Below are 18624 nucleotides of genomic sequence, written 5' to 3'. Positions count from 1 at the left end.
ATTTATAATTGTTTTTATTTTCTAGCATAATACTCATGCTATGCATGAAAAAAATAAATTAAAAAATCATTTTAATATAATTTATATATTAAATTTTAATTTATTTAATATTGTTTTTTAATATGTAGATTTTTTATAAATAAAAAAATATTTAAAAATTAATTTAACTTAACAGTATAAAATATTAAACACACAACAAATAAGTTCTTCAGGTCTTGCCTGCTACAAGCTTCGACCCTCCATTCTTATCAAAATAATAAAATAACAATAAAATTTTCATATATTAAAAATATTTTACAATGTAACAATTAATATTTTTATAAAAATAATATGATTTTTTCTAATAAAATATTAAATTTAATTTATTCAAAATCAAAATAAAAAACCAAACACGTCAACAATCAAATGCAAATATAATTATTTAGAAAATTTAAAAAACTCATTGAGATCATCTATACATTTTAAATAGTTCTAAAATTTCTTGCTTATTGATCATAGCCATTCAATTTCCATGGTTCATAAAGAGGTTGGACGTATATAAATAGGTGTTGAATTGTTTTTCTATTAATTCATTCAAATAAAAAGATATTATATTTTATTTTGTAAAATATAAGATTTTTTTTTCTTTTTTTTTTTTCACTATTAAGTTTCAGAAATTGTATTTGAAGATGATAGTCTATTACAACAAAAATAATTGAATTGGATATATTTCCTTTGGCATACTATATTCACAAATAAATATATTTTTGACGTAAGTATATCTTTCGCGAAGTAAAAATCATACTCTAATTTTATTGCGGACAAAAAGTAGCTACAAATAGCTTCCGGTGCTGTCTCAAGGAATTCAAATGGAAAATATATATAACATAATAAAACATATTAAAAAAAGAAATCTACACGAACTGGATGAAAATACACCGTGTGATTTACTATTAAGAAATAGGTAAGTAATTTAAAACTAACATATTCTTTGCCATTTTCAAAGTCTAGGCGCATTTTTTACGTTTTGCATTATCTTCGTAATTGGTAATTGTGAGTTTCAATTTCGTTCGGAAGTCATTCACAATGGGAACAATGTTATGGATCACGTACGAATAAGTAGAAATTAATTGTTTTTTTTTTTTTCAAGATTATAGGGCAAGTATTCTTAAACTTTAAATATCTATTATCAGTGATATAACCAGCAATAAAAATTCGGGCGCAAAAAATTGATTTTTTTTTATCGATTCAATATTGTTGTTTTTTTTTTTATTCATAGTACACCTCGATAAAAAATTAAAAAAATTAAATGTTTTAGAAAAATATCAATAAAATTACATAAAATTTAATATTTTTTTACTATAAAAAATAAAATTTAAAGACTAAAAGTATAAATCAACAAACGGATAAAATTTTTATGATTTTTTACATTAAAAAATAAAAAATTAAGAGGGATAAATTACTATAAAATATATAATTTTATTAACTTTTATATAAAAAACATATATATTTTAAGAACTGGGTTCAGTTGACCCTCCTAGCCCCCCGCATAATTCCGCCACTGTCTATTATTATAAAATTCCGACAAAAATAATCCGTTTCTATTTGCATTTTTTCGCTTAGCAAATCACCATCTTAATCATCCCAAATAATACATAAAAGTCATAGAGAAAAAAATATCAGTTAACTTAATCAAATAAAAATATATTTTTATACAATATAAGATTTTTCAATACAGTTGTTCGGCTTGAACTCTGAATTAAATTATATTACAATATATGTTATCATGTTTCAAAAATTATAACTAAAATGTGTTTGTTTAGTATTTTAATATTAAAAAATAAATTGGATAAATAAATATTTAAAAAGAAAACATAAGTAATTAATAAATCTAGCAAATTCAAACAAAATAATAAATAATATATATGATAAATAATTATACCTCAATTGTTTTGCACAACGTTTTTATTTTTTATTATATTTAAAAATAATATATAGGGAGAAATAAAAAATTATATCCTTATTTTAATCCACTAGCTTATTCATACATTCTATATGGATATACGAAATTTAATTTTATTTATTTATTTATTATTAAAAAAAAATTAAAAATCTTTTAAAGCAAATATCATTTTCTATTAATTTCAAATTTCCGTATCAACACAATATATCACTTTCAAACTTTTCTACTTTTTGTTTATCCTGTAAACCAGGCCTGACCGGAAAGTTACACTAGGTAAACCATCTGTGGCAAGTGACCTGAAGCGTCGGAGGTTTGAACCCATGACCTCACGGTCACAAGTCCAACCCCTAGTGATTTTAGTAACTATTGATTTTACTTTTTTCTATAAATATTTCTACTTTTACTATCATATCATTACTGTTACACTAAAAAACAAAAACACAATTACTTTTCCACTATTTTTAAAGTTTTGCACAAAAATGAAATATATACTTTGTAGCTGAACAGAAAAGTATACTCTCCATTACGGCTATATATATATATATATTATACTACCTCCGTTCGGTTGTAAGAGTCTCATTTACTTTTTGGGTATTGATATTTGAATATTAATTATTATATCAAAAAGTAATATAAATTAAGAAAAAATTGCAAAAAAAATCCATTAATATCTTATAATACTAATAGAATGATATTTGTATAAACAATTATAAAAATATAAGAATATTTAATGTTAAATATATTTAACGCAAAAGTAAATATAAGAATATTTGAGGCGGACGGAGAAAGTATTATATTAAAAAATTAATTTGAATTTTACTGAGTATCTTTTTTAATTGTTTATTAATTATCTATAATAATATATTGAATTATTTATTTTATAATATTTGCACAGTGAATAATTCCATATTCAATATTTATTATTATTATTATTATTATTATTATTATTATTATCATATCCGGAAGACTCACTCAATCACCTCCGCTATTAACGGGGTCTCGGTTGATTTCCCTTCCTTTAGCTACTCAGATGTTTCAGTTATTATTATGTGTATGAAATCTTTATATCAAAATTTATTGATTATTTACTTTTTACAAGAAAATATATTGTTGAATAAATCAAATTCAATAAAAATTTCATTTTTTTTAAAAAAAATAACACTTTTCATCATTTATTTATTATTCTCTCTGTCCCATGTAATATAGGTGTATTACTGTAGACACGAGAACTTAGGTAAAGTATAATTAGTAAGTAATTAAGAAGTGTATTAGTAAAAATAATTATTATTTAGTAAAAATAATTATAGATTAAGATTAAGATAACTAAATAATTTAATTAAAATTAAGAAAATTATAAAATTTAAAATGAGATTAAAGTGCATAATTATATTTTCAAAAATAGAAAGGACAAGTTATGTGGGACCGACGAAAATAGAAAATAGGGACAAATTACGTGGGACGGAGGGAGTATTATAATTAAATTTTAATCCTATTCTAGATGGGCCACCCTATTTTATCAATCTTTGCCAAGTAAAATGAGGCCTAAATACTCAGGCCCAGGCATAGCCCACTTTCAAATTGTGCTGGGCCGCGCGAGCCAGTCTTATTTTATTTTATTTTATGCTGTAGAGATATTTTGCATAATTTCTTTTTTATCAATAAATAAATTATGTTAATCTAAATAAATACAATTATATGATAAAAATAATATTTATATTGATAATAAAAAAACTTAAAAATTAAATTTATAATTAAATGTTATCATTTATTCATAATATATATTTAAATTATATACGACACGTCATAAATTATATATGATATAATTTATAATTATATTTAATTGAAGATTGTAAATATTAAATTATTAAGAATAATACTCCACTTCAAAGTATTTTTTCAGAGTTGTGTAGCAGATTAAAAATAATAATATTTTATTAATAAATAAATATTTAAATAAATTTTAATATTTTTATTCTTTGACTATATATACACAAATTATATATTTGTAATTTTGGTAAAAATCAAAAGATATTTTGATATTTATGTATTGTTATTTTTATTAAAATAACAAAAATATACTTTTGAATAAGACAAATAAAAATAGTTAAAGAATATTTTTAATTGAGACAGATAAAATATATTGGATATTCACATATCCAACGATCCATTTATAAAGCCTTAATCGGACTATTCGCAATTTGATGTGGCTTAGATTGGACCAAGATAATTTTTGGCCAACAAATTTATGGTAAAGAGTATTGAACACAAAATTTTACTATTTATTATTTTTCCCAAAAAAAACTATTAAATTAAATATTTATTTTTTATTTTTTATATTATATTAAAAATTAATTTTACACTAAAAAAAATCAAATCAACATCTATTTATATCACATCATATAATTATTCTAATACAATCGTGAGTATATAAAAGCAAAAAATTATATATATACTATTTTTCTATATAAAATATCATATCTAGTCAGAGCTTTTAAAAGAACCGAGTCGTTCGTGAACTCGGCTGTTCGATTCGGCTCAGTCAAAGCTTGTTCGCGAATGTTAACGAACCGAGCCGAACAATATAAACAGGCTCGTTTGATTAACGAACGAGTCCGAGCTTTGTTCGCGAACGTTTGTTTAAATGATATATTTATTATAAATATTATATATACATATAAAATTATAATTTATAAATATATAAATATTAATTTAAAATATATAAATAAAATAATTTTAATTTTTTTTTATAGTTTATATAAAAATTTTAAAAAATAAGACAAACGAGCTCGAACGAGCTTAATCGAGCCTAAATGAGTCGAACACAAGCTCAAACAACAAAAATTCTTAACGAGCCGAGCTCGAATACTACGAACGAGCTCGAAAACTTAACAAACGAACACGAGCCTTGTTCGCGAACATTAACAAACACTTAAAATTTAGCTCGACTCGGATCGTTAACAGCTCTATATCCAGTAAATATTTTGAATTAAAATACAAAACAATAATAATAAGAATTCCCATTTCCCTCGTGAAGGCTTGCCTTTAAAGGGATGAAAAAATGGGAACACCGGCTAAACTGAGACCGGCATCGATGATGAAAACATTACCGGTCACATATTGAGACGACTCGCCAATTAAATATCTCACAAGCGGTCCCAACGCTGAATTAACCGTCCCAAAAGAGCCCAACGGGAGAACTTTCGACAGTGCAGTCACAAGCTCCCGTTTCTCCATCAGCTTACCAGTTATCTCTGATTTAAACAATCCGGGAGCAATCGCATTTACCCTAATGTTGTACGGTCCGAGCTCCTTGGCCATTATCTGCACACCCCGACAACAACGGCGTTATTCATGAATCGAGCAAATCTTAACATGAAACAATTATAATATCGCGTGTAGCCATATATAGTTGGACCCTTTTCGATAAATATTTGTTGCAACAATGAAACTAACCTTAGTGATTGTGTTCACGCCGGTCTTAGAAGCGGCGTAGGCATCTCCGCCGGGAAATATTACGCGATTTAGCCCACCAAGGGTCGCGATATTGATAACGCACCCTCCTTGGCGAGCTTCGCGCATATGTTGACACACGTAATTTGATACTAACCACGTCCCGGTTAGGTTAGTTCGAATAATCTTGTCCCATTCGTCTTGTGATAGATCTAACGGCTTGTGCAAGCGCTCTTCCTCGTCAAAAAAGAAAATGTATATATAAAATAAAAAATAACGTATTCACTTAGGGTTTGTTAGGTTGTGGTTTGAATTAATTTGAAATGAAGAATTAATTTGAGTTTTTATTTAAATAATATTTTGATGTGATGTTTAATTTATAAAAAAATAAACAAATTATGTATTTTTATTTGAAACTGTACAGAATAAAATACCGGTGATTTCAGTTTGAAATCACACAAGAACAAACTCTTAATGTTATATTGCTCCACTACTTCTTAACAATATTACCCGAAAAATATAATGTATAATATACAATATATATACACATAACAATAAAAGTCGATAAAAAGGTATAAAATATCATTTTCTATATTACTTTCATATATAATTCTCTATGCATTATAATAAAAATACTTAAAACTATAAATACTAAATGAACACGAGAAAATTGCAAAATATATCTCACACGTATATCCCATTATCATTTTTTGTCATGTATTTATCTCGTTGACAAAATATATCCTATATGTTTACAAAATTGTTATTTCTTTCCTTTTGTTGAGCGTGACTTTCACACGGGTCAAATGATAGAAATAACAACTTTTGCAAATATGTAAGATATATTTTACCAGCGAGATAAATATAGGACAAAAGTGATAATGGAGTATACTTGTGGAATATTTTTTGCAATTTTTCCAAACAAACACGCCGAAAGTTTTCAGGATTCAAATTATATTACCTCTTGCGCCGGCATTGTTGATCAAAACATCGATTCTTCCAAACAAGTCCCAAGCCTTGTTTATACAAGATTCGATATTTTTCTCCGTCGTAGCTATGTCAAACTCCATCGCCATGGCTCTATGTTGAATCTGGCTCGGCTCGGTCGGGGAAGTGACTGGAAACTTTTCATTTATTCGATTGCAAAGTAAGTGAAGGCGGTCGATGCGCCGGGCTGCAGCTATGATTCGACAACCTGCTTCGGCTAAGTCGAGACAGAACTCCCAACCGAGCCCCGACGACGCGCCGGTCACCATGACAATCTTGTTCGGCTCAAGCCATGGCTCCAATATGTTGTCGGCTCGGCTTTGAGTTGCCATAACCTCAGCCTGTACTTTCATCTAAGTTTTTGGAGTAAAGAAGACTTACTTAAATATGCATCCAAATTTCCAAAATATACATTGCAAAAAAATAAATAAATAAATAAATAAAATGAGAAAGACCTTTAACACGTTGAACACGATGCCAAATTGTCAATGATCATATCAAAGATAAATATTTTCTTGAAATAGTTAATTAATTAGTTTATTTAATGATGATAAAATAAATAAGTTTGAAAATAAATTGCCGAATATGTCATACACAATAATTATAATATGAATCTGAGTTTTGTGTATTCGACATATAATTAATATAATTGCTATTTTATGTGTAATTATTTGCTATACAAAATTAAGTTATCGATATCAAAATAAAATGCAACAAATAAATCCCAAATGTTCTTAGCATGCCTAAGTTAAATCACACACTTTTTACAATTTTTTTTTTAAAAAAAATTTTCTACGGTTTTATTCTCTAAATTCTTCAATAATAAATAAATAAATACAAACAATAATAAATATATACAAACCAAACACATAAAGGACTCTATTTTTATTGATCTCAATTTTTGGCTATCTATACTATTTATTCTAATACAATATCACTTAAAAATACTGTTACTTAAAAAAAAAAAAAAAAACCAAAAAAAAAAAAATCCACATAAAATATTGGTTTGTTGTAGGTTTAAAGATTCCAACAATCCAAATTGAATAAGAATATATTAGTAATTATATGGTTTTCTTATTTTTTGAACTTTCGATAAAATATGTATTGTGTATTATATTTACAACTGACATATATTAAACTGTAATATTTAACCAAAAGGTAAATGATATATCTGTTTGTTTGGGGTTCGGATTTTTTTATTTAATTTTTTTACATTTGAATTGTAAAAATTTTGAATTTAAATAAATTTATAGTGTGATATTTTGAATATAAAATAAATTTTTAGTATAATGTAAAAAATAAAAAATAAATATTTGATTTAATGTATTTTAAAAGAAAAATTTTGATAAATGGTAAAAATATGAAAAATTAAAAAAAATGATAAAAAGACACTCTCGAACCTCAAGTCATTTGGATAATTGTTATTTATTTAAAGATTATAAAAATTCGTATTGAATTATAATACGAGTTAAATGATGCAAAAATGCATGCTCCTGCAAGCTAATGTCAATCTTCCATCATGTAAAATTGTAAAAATTAATCTGGCTTGCAGAGTATTAGGTTCAACTGGGGATTTATCCGGTGCGCACTTTCGAATAGCGATTTCGGATTCCCACGTCATAAAAAAAAATTGTGAAAATCAAGATAAAAGAAAAAACCATAATTTGGTAATTCGGTTCGTTCATATTGATCTACGTTTGAGTAGTCAAACCAAGTATTTTCATTATTTTTTTTTGTATTGATTTGCGAGAGAATACATCTGAGTATTTATAGATAAAATGTGTTATGTGATGTAATTGATTGTCTCATTTAAAAGTTCAACCTTCTAAAAATATACTACCTCCATTCGGCTCTAAGGGTTTCATTTATTTTTTGCGTTTTAATCTTTGAATATTAATTATTATATGAAAACGTGGTACAAATCAAAAAAAATGGCAAAAATTATTCTATTAGTGTCTTATACTACTATTATATTGACATTTATGCAAAACATTATACAAATATAATGATATTTTTAATATTAAATATAATGATGTAAAAGATAAATGAGACATTTAGAATCAGATGAAGAAAATACATCATTTCTTTATATATATTTTACGGGAATATATATTTTACGGGAATCAACCAACCTAGCTAGCTATTGTTTTCCTTCTAACAAGTTGAACATAAAAGAAAATATCTTAATTGCCAGTTATATAATCTGAAATAATTCATTATCTAGTTGGCATAATGATTAAGAAATGCTTTATTTAAACATAATGATTGAATTAATTGTTTTGTGAATTAATTTGAAATTGAAATTTTAGTGGTACAAGAAAACTTTTTAAAGCTATTTATTTATAAGTTTTTGTTCAGGGTTTGACTATTTATAGAAGAAAGAAATTTCTAAAAATATGAAATAAAATATCTATTTTTTATACTCTCTCCGTCACACAAATGTGTGATCATTCGATCGAACATGAATTTTAATAAAAGTGATTAATAATTGTTAATTTTTTCTTTTATAGTAAAAAATAATACAAAAGTAAAATGATTTTGTACTTAAAAAAAATAAGAATATTTTTTATGACAATCAAAAATGAAAATGAATATAAATTTGAATAACGGACAAAATATTACATTAAAAAAAATTCTATTAATAATTCTTGAAATTTAAAATTTTACTATTTAAATTCAACTTTAAAATTCAAACAAGACAGACAATCGGAGCCTAAGGATCCGTTTGGTTATTAAGTTGGCCTTTGACACTATAGTACTTTTAAAAATTTGAGTCGTTTTCCAAAAATTTCAAGATAAAACTATTTATAATCTATCATTTCTATTTCTTTACTAAATAAATAAATATATGTATATATTTATTTAAAACTCAATATTTTTTATAAAATATATATATTTATGTATTTGTATTATATAAAATTTTATTTTTTATAAAAATAACATTCATGTCGAATATATATATTTTTAAATAATTCAAAAGATATTGAATTTATTTCTAATAAAATATACTCCCTTCGTACGACTATAAGGGTCTCATTTACATTTTGCGTTATTGTACTTAACATTAAAAATATTCTTACATTTGTATAATTTTTTGCATATATGTCATTATAATAGTATTATAAGACACTAATATGAGTATTTTTGTCATTTTGTCTTAATTTATACTACATTTTTATATAATAATTAATATTCAAATAGCAATACGCAAAAATTAAATCAGACTCTTAGAGCCGGACGGAGGTAGTATGTTATATCATAATCCAATTATTAATCAAACATCATCTTATTTCAAACTAATAAAATCAAACTCCAACTAATATCTCCAACGGACCACCAGACAATCATCTAAGAAAATTATTAATCCCGACGCTTCCAAGTCTTGTCTAGTGTGACTTATTTTGCCGGTCTAATTTGCAGACTATTAAATTGGACTGAAGATTTAGCTGGAGTGCTTCCAATAGAGCGGCGGGTTCTTACTCATAAAAACATATATATATAATCCACTTATAAAACATATCAACTATCTAAATAATCAACTATCTAGTGTGACTTTCCCGTCGAGCCTGGTTTGCAGGGTATTAGGTTCGGCCGGAGGTTTACCCAGTGCGCACTTTCAGGTAGCGGCTGCGGATTCCCACGTCATCAATATATATATACTGTTGAACTACTAAATTATACTCTATCTGTCCCACATACCATGTCCACGTTGCCGTTTATATCCGTCCCACATTCCATCTCATTTTAAACTTTTTAATTTATTTTTTTAATGTTAATTAAACTAATTAGTTATATTAATCTTAATTTATAATTATTTATATTATAAGATAATTATTTTTATTAATACATTTTTAATTATCTACTAATTATACCCCTTTTAAAATACCGTGTTTACAGTGTAGCGGACACGGTATATAGGATGGAGCGAGTAATATAAATTTATCTAAGTATTGAATTGAATGACTGAAAATTATGCACAAAATATGTTAAACCTTACCTAATCCCAATACTGCAAATCCACTAAATCAAAGATTGAGATTTGGAATCAATCGATTCAGATGCGTTGCACGAAATCACAACAGGTATATATACCTAATTTTAAATAATGTAATAAAATTAAAGGGAATATGTGTTCCTAAGAATATATTAGAAAATTACAAAAATAATATCGTTCACTTATACTCAATTATTACTTTTATCATTTATTATGTCATTTCTGTTATTTCACGTGCGCCCACGCATGCATGGCCCCTACTCAACGAGTGATCAATAAGCCGTCGGAAAAGAGTTCAAGCGACAATAATGCTAGTAAAGAACATCAATAATTATTTTGTTCGACAATATTTTTTTGTTTGTACTTTTTTATTTTTGTTTTTTTTTTAAGAAAAAAAAATAGTAGTATTACTTTCTTGTTACTTGTTAGCACATGGTTACGACAATTGAATTCTCACCAAATCCAAATCATGTTTTGGAAGTTGTATTCTTTTAGTATTTAGAAATTTTAGAAGTTTATGTTGTTAATTATGGAGAATTGTGAAAATGTTATAAAATTATTTATTATTTATTATTATTCAAATACTACGTGAAAATATATATATATATATATATGTATATATATTTATATTAACAAATATCCCTATAGGGAATGGTAAGAATTGAAAGTGAACAAACTAAAGTAAAATCATATCTCTTCAACTTAAAAAAAGAACAAGATTGAGACAATCTATCAAGAAAAACATCTTATTGATATATCTTAATGTGAAAGCGATAAATGCGAATTCATTCGACATCATTTTTTCAGAGTGAAGAAAAAATCGGAAGTCCGGGTAGGCTTATACCCCCATCCACGATGAATATATTTCCCGTAACATAATTGGAGGATTCGTGAATTAAGTAGCGCACGAGTGATGTCAATGCTGGATTTGTTGAACAAGTGAAACCCATCGGGATACCTTTCTTTATTACATCCAACGCATCTTGTTTGAAAAGAGCTTCGGTGATCTCGGACAGGAACAATCCGGGAGCTATTCCATTCACTCGGATGTTGTATTGTCCCAATTCTAGCGCCATAGCCTGTTAACATTTCGCGTAATAATTGAGATATATTTAAAAGTGATTCATCCTTAAATTCGAAGTAATTGAGATATATATCATTGTGAATTTAAAAAGATAATAAGAAATAAACGAAAAGAGAAAATTAAAATTAGTCCAATTACATAAACTAGAATAAAAGCCGAAAGAATCGAAGAAAAATATATTTGAATTAAATTTCCCTTTTCCTTTAGACGATTACGTAGATAATTTTAATTTTCCAGTGAGATTAACACCACAAATTTATTGTGTTTTGTTTTAAAAGAATATTTTTATGTAAGATATAAGAAATTAAGTAAGTAATATAAAAATAATAAATGTGTGTAGTATATTCATTTTTTTGAAAATATGTTAAAAAGTTTAGGTAAAAGAATAAAGCCTTAATGCACAAACCTAAAGGAAAGAAGAGAAGAAAATCAAGAAGATTTTTTATAGCTAGAAATCGCATGCGTTAAATGTTCATATTATATGCGATATTTGATTGAATTTTACCTAATTTATATGCGTATTGTTTATTTGCTGTATGCATAGGGCAAATATCAAATTTGGTGTAATTGGTAGAAAAAGTAAAGAAATTTTCAGATTTGCACCACCTAGCTCATGACATAAAAATTTAATTAAAGGCTCAAAAGCTCAACTACAAAATAATTAGGGCAAAAAAAATAAATAAAAGGAGAGGATCACATGCAGAAAAAAGAGGGGGAGAACAGCCAGAGCATATACGCACAAGAGCAGGAGACGAGACTGATATAATCATAGATTGCGCAGGAGCAAATCGACAGAAAAGATTTTCCCTCCCACTATGATTTTATCTTTCTTGATTGTTCTTTGTTATTTGATTATGGAGCGATACTTTTCTGTTTGAGAGGGGATAATGTTTTGGTTCTTGTGTTTTGGAGATTTTTACTTTTCTTTATAAAAGTTCTCTTTTATTATCAATAATTGTGTACGTTTGTGATTGTTGGATTGATTGAATATTTTGGTACCGATGTTTGAATTAGTCTGATAATCTAAAGTCAATTTAGGTAGGATATCCGTAATTGTATTCGCACTTGAATAGGCGACAAATGAGTTGAATAGTTCGTTCCCGGGGTTAGACAATCAAATCTAATTGCTCCTCTTAGATAATAATTGTTTTGAATTGGGTCTTTCTAGATTAGAATGTGATTAGACAATAATTCCTATGGGTGTACCTAGGTCTTTTTTAGCTTAATTAGGGGTAGTTAACGGTCGTACCTTAATTACCTACATTGTAAAGAAAAATTGGTTGTCAGAGCTTGTTGATAACTATAACCAATTTATTGATACTTTAATAAGAACTAACTTTATTGAATAATGATAAAACACAAGCGTCATAACTGCATCATCCCTTGAGCCAAACATGTCCGTAATAGCTAGTTTTTCCTTAATTTAATTGCTTTCTTATTTTATTTTCATTAGATAATAAAAGAAAATTCCCCCTAATTATTTAGGGCATTAGAACACGAAAGAGAGTGAATCACACAATCCATGTAGAAATGATTCATTCACCTGTATTACATCAAATTGTGATCATGAAATAGATGAAATATTATATTGACCGCGCGACAGGACAATTTTCTTTCTTTCTTTTTTCTAACGTCAATTCAAATTGATTATTTATTGAGTTATTTTGATTTAATGAACTGAAAATTGTTAAAGATAATTCTTGCTAGGCCAAAAAGACATCGAACACAATAGCAAACATATTTAATCACTCCATACTTAGTCAAGATAAAATTATACATTTTGTCACATATATGTCTAATTATTAGTTTTGTTGTATAGTTTTTTCACGTCCATATTTTGATAATGCAAATTAGAGTAGTTCACAATTTTGGCTCTGTTTATATACAATGATAAAAAATTGTTATATATATATATAAATAAATAAATAAATAAATTTTTTCTACCATTTTAAAAACATCACATCTAATATATATTTTTCATAAAATATAATTATATAAAATACTCAACTTTAATTTTTATTATTCAGAAAAATATTCAAAAATCATAGATAAACAAAGCGTCGGTTTTGCAAGTTGTATAGCATCTAGATGATAAAACTAAAATTGCAAACTATTGCAATCTACAAATTAACATGGACACAAAATCATTTAATAAATATGATACTTTTACGAACGAAATAACAATCACTACAAGAAAAAATCATTTTTGTAACAAAACTTTTTTGTCTCTAAATTTACTTTTTCCGTTACTAATGACATTAGAGACGGAATTAGAAATTGAATTACGTTAGCTACGTGAACATTATGGACGGAATTCCGTTACAAATATATTATTTTTTTTGTAGTGAATAAACCTCTCTATCAGGGTCGGTCCTGGACACGGGCTACACTCAAACTCTAAATTTTTTAGCCCTTTTAGGAATTATTTTACAAAAAAAAGTGTATTTGTATATATAAAAGAAAATTTATTAATATGCGTATAATATTAAAAATATATATATTGTAGTTCATTTAATTATATTAAAAAAGAGTTTTTTTTTTTCATTTTTTGCCCTAGACTCGTCAAAATTCAGAAACGATCTTGCTTCCTATGATCGAGTTATCTTAAGAATTCTACATGGTATTGATAGACAATTATAAGAAAAACTAAAATAAAAGGAACATATATATATTCGAAGAAAGAGGCAACAAACCCTAGTCATGGAGTCAATTCCCGACTTAGAAGAGTTATAGGGCACGCCGCCGTGAAATTGCACACGATTGAGACCGGTGATCGACGATATGTTGATTATCAAGCCTCCCCGGCCCGTGGAATGCATTCGGGATGCTATGCATTTCGATAGTTTCCATGTACCCATCAAGTTGGTGTCGAGAATTTGCTTCCATTCTTTGTCGGATATCTCGAGTGATGATCTCAATTTCCCTAATTATGTTACAAAATTTGTTCACATATTATGAAATTTTCACATTAGCACATAATATATTATTGATTCAACATTGAATGATTGAAACAAATTAAAACAAGCGTTTTCTAATAAACATGGCCTATAATTTCACTAAATAAGATTTTAAATTAAGTTAGTATTAAAGAACTAATTCATGGTTTGTTTGATAATATGGTTTTTTATTCTAGTCCATTAAAGTAGATATCATGATCTAACTTTTTGAGAAAATTTAAAACAAAATGAAATTTTATTTTTTGATGAGATGAAAACTTATAGTCGCCATTTTTTAGTGTTCGTGTTGGGTAAAAAATCATATTTTGGTCAAAAATAATTAATTTTTACCATATAATTTTAAAATTGTAGTCATACTCCCTCCGTCCCACGTACCATATTCATGTTGCCGTTTTTATCCGTCCCACATACTATGTCACTTTCCTTTTTTGAAAAATGATTACACACTTTAATCTCATTTTAAATTTTTTAATTTTATTTTTTTAAAATTTTAATTAAACTAATTAGTTATCTTAATCTTAATTTATAATTATTTATATTATTGGATAATTATTTTCACTAATACATTCTTAATTATCTACTAATTACATCCCTCCTATAAATACCGTGTCTACAGTGTAGCAGACACGGTATATGGGACGGAGGGAGTATATGGTTAAAAATAATTAAAATTTATTAAAACTTTGGTAAATCAAATATTTTGGTATTTTAAAATTTTTATTTATTTTTTATTACCGAAAATATCAAAAATTTTGTACGATATCATATCATATATACCGATCTTTTTCGATACGGCAATGGTATATAATTTGATATTTTGGCATTCGATTTATACCAATATATAATTCAGTATAGTAATACCAAAATTATTATTTTAATTTTTAGTAATTCAACATGAAATGGTATAATACCAATATCATACCAAAAATTTGGTATATCAAAATTTTGGTACTATATTACTCCCTTTGTCCCATGTAATAGGTGTATTACTGTAGACACGGGAATTTAGGTAAAGTATAATTAGTAAGTAGTTAAGAAGTGTATTAGTAAAAATAATTATTATTTAGTAAAAATAATTATAGATTAAGATAAGTAAATAGTTTAATTAAAATTAAGAAAATTATAAAATTTAAAATTTAAAATGCCATTAAAGTACATAATTATATTTTCAAAAATAGAAAGGACAAGTTATGTAGGACGGACGAAAATAGAAAATAGAAACAAATTATGTGGAATGAAGGGAGTAGTATATACATTTGTCATGCCTATTTTTTTATATATTGAATTTTTGGTATGATATTCGGTATGATTTGATATTTTTTATATACCCTACCGAACCATCGGTATACATAAAGTTAAAAAAAATTAGACCCCATTGAACAGCCCCAAGTTTGGAGGCTAATTCCGCCACTTTGGGTAATCTAAGTTTTTATTTTTTGTTTTTTCCTAGCTTGGTCAATAAATGCATTAATTTTATTTTTAATCTTTTAATTAATTTAAATATGGTTAAGAAACACTAAAACTTAAAATAAAAAAATAAATAATAATAATAATAATCGGTACCTCTTACTCCGGCATTGTTTATCAAAACATCGACGCGACCAAATACCTTCCAAATTTTTGCTACACAATCGTCAATGACTTGGCCCGGTGATGTGATATCGAGCTCTATTGCCACAGCTCGGCAAATCGGGTCACAATTTTCATCAACCGGCCTTAATTGATTGATTTCGTTACAAAGAGAATTGAGCAAGTGCACTCTACGAGCAGCTGCGATAATTTTGCATCCGGCCTGGGCCAAGTCACGGCAAAAATCACGACCAAGCCCCGAGGAAGCCCCCGTCACCAAGACTACTTTGTTATTCAAACATGACCATGGCTCTAAACAACGCAAACTTCGAGCTTCCATGTACAAAAGTCGCCGTAGTTTTAACTATTACACAAATTTAAAAAAGAAAGTAATTGCGAAATTTAATTGTTATTTATTTTTTTGTACATATTGAGAGGATTTATAGATGCACAGTTCAAATATGAACACATTAATGAATGTAGTGAGGTTAGGCAGAGCTTATTAGATTTAAAAGGTTGTTTGAGAAACGGCATTTTTGAGAGCCTTTAGTTGTTGGTCGATCCAAAAGTTAGTTTAAGTATTTAGAAATTAGTTTTTTAAAATAACTTACTGATCCCAAAAGGCTAATGTTTGTAACGCCGAAGTGTTCCAAAATAATTGTTTTGTTTTATTTTATTTTATTTTTTATTTGTCCTTGAAATAATTCATTTTTTTTTACATATATTGATATATTTTTCATTGTTTTATTTATTTATTATTTTAATATTTTTTCTTTTAATGATTTATAAATTTACTTTTATAAATTTAAATTGATTAAATTATTAGTTTTTATATATAAATTATTTTATTTGTAAAATTTTTTAATTTGTTCTAAATAAAGACAATATAAAATATTAATATTACTAATTTATTTATATATACTATTAGTTTGTTTCTTTTGCTTCTGAATCTCACGTTTCTACCCTTTGGTCTTTATGTTTTTCGAATAGAGGAAAAAATATATAATATCATGTATTTTTTTAATACTAAACTTAAATAAAATTTTTTCAAACTCATCAATTATTTTTTTCATATTATTTTTTTATTATTGATGAATATATAGAATAAATTTATTTAAAATTATAAATCTAATGAAAAATAAATTATTTAGACATTAAATTAATATAAATACATATACAAATTATTTATCTTTTAAAATTTATACTATTTCTAATGAAAATATATATTTATATTTTTCAATAAAAATACATTAATTCTTCCAAAATATTTTTAAAATAACAAAAACAAATATTTTACTCCCTCCGTCCACAAACTAATGTTCTACTTTCCTATTTGGGACGTCCAACAATTATTGTCCTATTTCCTTTTTTAAACAAAAATTTTACATTTTTACCCTTCATTCATTTATTACTTTTAATCTCTACCATACACTTAAGGGCAAATTTGTCCATATATAACAAAAAGACAGACACCTAAAAAATCGTGTAAATATACTTTAGGATAATAGAAAATGGACGGAGGAAGTAATAAAAACTTTCATAATTTCCAATAAAAAATAATAAAAACTACAAAATATCCTACACACCATAAGAACACAACTAATTTTTCAAAAATAAAATACAAAGTTCTTTTACCTTTCATTTTACATATAACAACAAATATAAAACAATTATTTTACCAAACACTTTAACACAAATGGCTAATATAATCAATTAGTCAAATCACCTAATCTAATCAACTAACAACTAATTGTCAAAACGCTCTTTTTATTAGGATAATTAATTTTAGAGTAAATTGTTTTTTTAGTCTCGTATCTGACCCACTTTATCATTTTAGGACTTTAAGTGGACCCTGTCTGAAAATAATTTCGTAAGTAAAATTTTTTCGCTAAAATGGTCCTCCGGTGCCGGACTCGCTATGCTGGCAGCCGTTGCTGACGTGGCGCTGACGTGGTTGACATGTCATCGCCACGTAGATGCCACGTCGAAGGACTATTTTAGCGAAAAAATTTTACTTACAGGACTATTTTGAAACATAGTCCACTTAAATGTCCTAAAAATGATAAAGAAAATCATTTACAGGACTAAAATATATTGCACGTGCGCTGATGTGATATCTACATGGTGAAATAAAGTTCTAAAATGATAAAATGGTCAGATACGGAACTAAAAAACAATTTACCTTTAATTTTATTTTGAATAAAACTTAATATATATTCTCAATATTTTAAATAATAATCTAAAATATTATTTCTATAATGTTGGTATGTTATCTTTTATAACAAATTCATTCCTAAAGATTATATGCGGCTTCAGGCTTTGTTTGCCTCAAATGTTTCGCATAGGTGTAATTCTTGTCGGACCTAGTTTGTATGCTATTAGATTCAATCGAAAATTTATCCAGAATGTGCTCGAAGAAATAGCGATCGAAAGTTTTTGCGTCACTAAAACAAAAAAAAAAAAAAAAAAAAAAAAAAAGAAGTCTCTTTTGTGGTTAAAACGGTTGGGCGATTTGGTTTGTTTGTGGATTTTAGGTTTAGATTTAATTGTTCTATGGGTTTTGATTGCACAGAAAATTATACTTCTTCCGTCCTACTTAATTTGTTTACTATCTTCAAATCGGTCCGTCCCACGTAAATTG

General features: G+C 26.4%; 2 protein-coding genes across 2 annotated transcripts; both read right to left on the bottom strand.

Annotated features, from left to right (window-relative positions):
- Positions 1-4891: 4891 nt before the first annotated feature.
- On the bottom strand, positions 4892-6725 carry LOC127256699 (uncharacterized). Its single transcript, XM_051282836.1, has 3 exons — positions 6354-6725; positions 5396-5625; positions 4892-5263 (listed from the first exon to the last, which is right to left on the bottom strand). Exons 1-3 carry the CDS (start codon positions 6709-6711, stop codon positions 4985-4987), a joined length of 867 nt encoding a protein of 288 aa, XP_051138793.1. The 5' UTR covers positions 6712-6725; the 3' UTR covers positions 4892-4984.
- A 4451-nt stretch (positions 6726-11176) lies between these two features.
- LOC127256747 (uncharacterized) lies at positions 11177-16323 on the bottom strand. Its single transcript, XM_051282908.1, has 3 exons — positions 15978-16323; positions 14151-14380; positions 11177-11452 (listed from the first exon to the last, which is right to left on the bottom strand). Exons 1-3 carry the CDS (start codon positions 16321-16323, stop codon positions 11177-11179), a joined length of 852 nt encoding a protein of 283 aa, XP_051138865.1.
- Between the last annotated feature and the right edge of the window lie 2301 nt (positions 16324-18624).

The sequence above is a fragment of the Andrographis paniculata genome, unplaced genomic scaffold (genome assembly GCF_009805555.1).
Source record: "Andrographis paniculata isolate CXL003 unplaced genomic scaffold, ASM980555v1 Contig56END, whole genome shotgun sequence".
NCBI lineage: Eukaryota > Viridiplantae > Streptophyta > Magnoliopsida > Lamiales > Acanthaceae > Andrographis > Andrographis paniculata.
The sequence above is the reverse complement of the archived record's forward strand: the minus strand, read 5'-3'. Positions and strand labels throughout refer to the sequence as shown.

Bases quoted from the DNA above. Each gene is read 5' to 3' on its own strand.
- LOC127256699 (XM_051282836.1), bottom strand. From the start codon at position 6,711: ATGGCAACTCAAAGCCGAGCCGACAACATATTGGAGCCATGGCTTGAG. The intron at 5,626-6,353 runs GTAATATAATTT...TTGACGAGGAAG, and splicing joins CAACAATGCCGGCGCAAGAG to AGCGCTTGCACAAGCCGTTA. The intron at 5,264-5,395 runs GTTAGTTTCATT...CGGGGTGTGCAG, and splicing joins GCGTGAACACAATCACTAAG to ATAATGGCCAAGGAGCTCGG.
- LOC127256747 (XM_051282908.1), bottom strand. From the start codon at position 16,323: ATGGAAGCTCGAAGTTTGCGTTGTTTAGAGCCATGGTCATGTTTGAAT. The intron at 14,381-15,977 runs GTACCGATTATT...TAACATAATTAG, and splicing joins AAACAATGCCGGAGTAAGAG to GGAAATTGAGATCATCACTC. The intron at 11,453-14,150 runs GTTTGTTGCCTC...AAATGTTAACAG, and splicing joins GAATTGACTCCATGACTAGG to GCTATGGCGCTAGAATTGGG.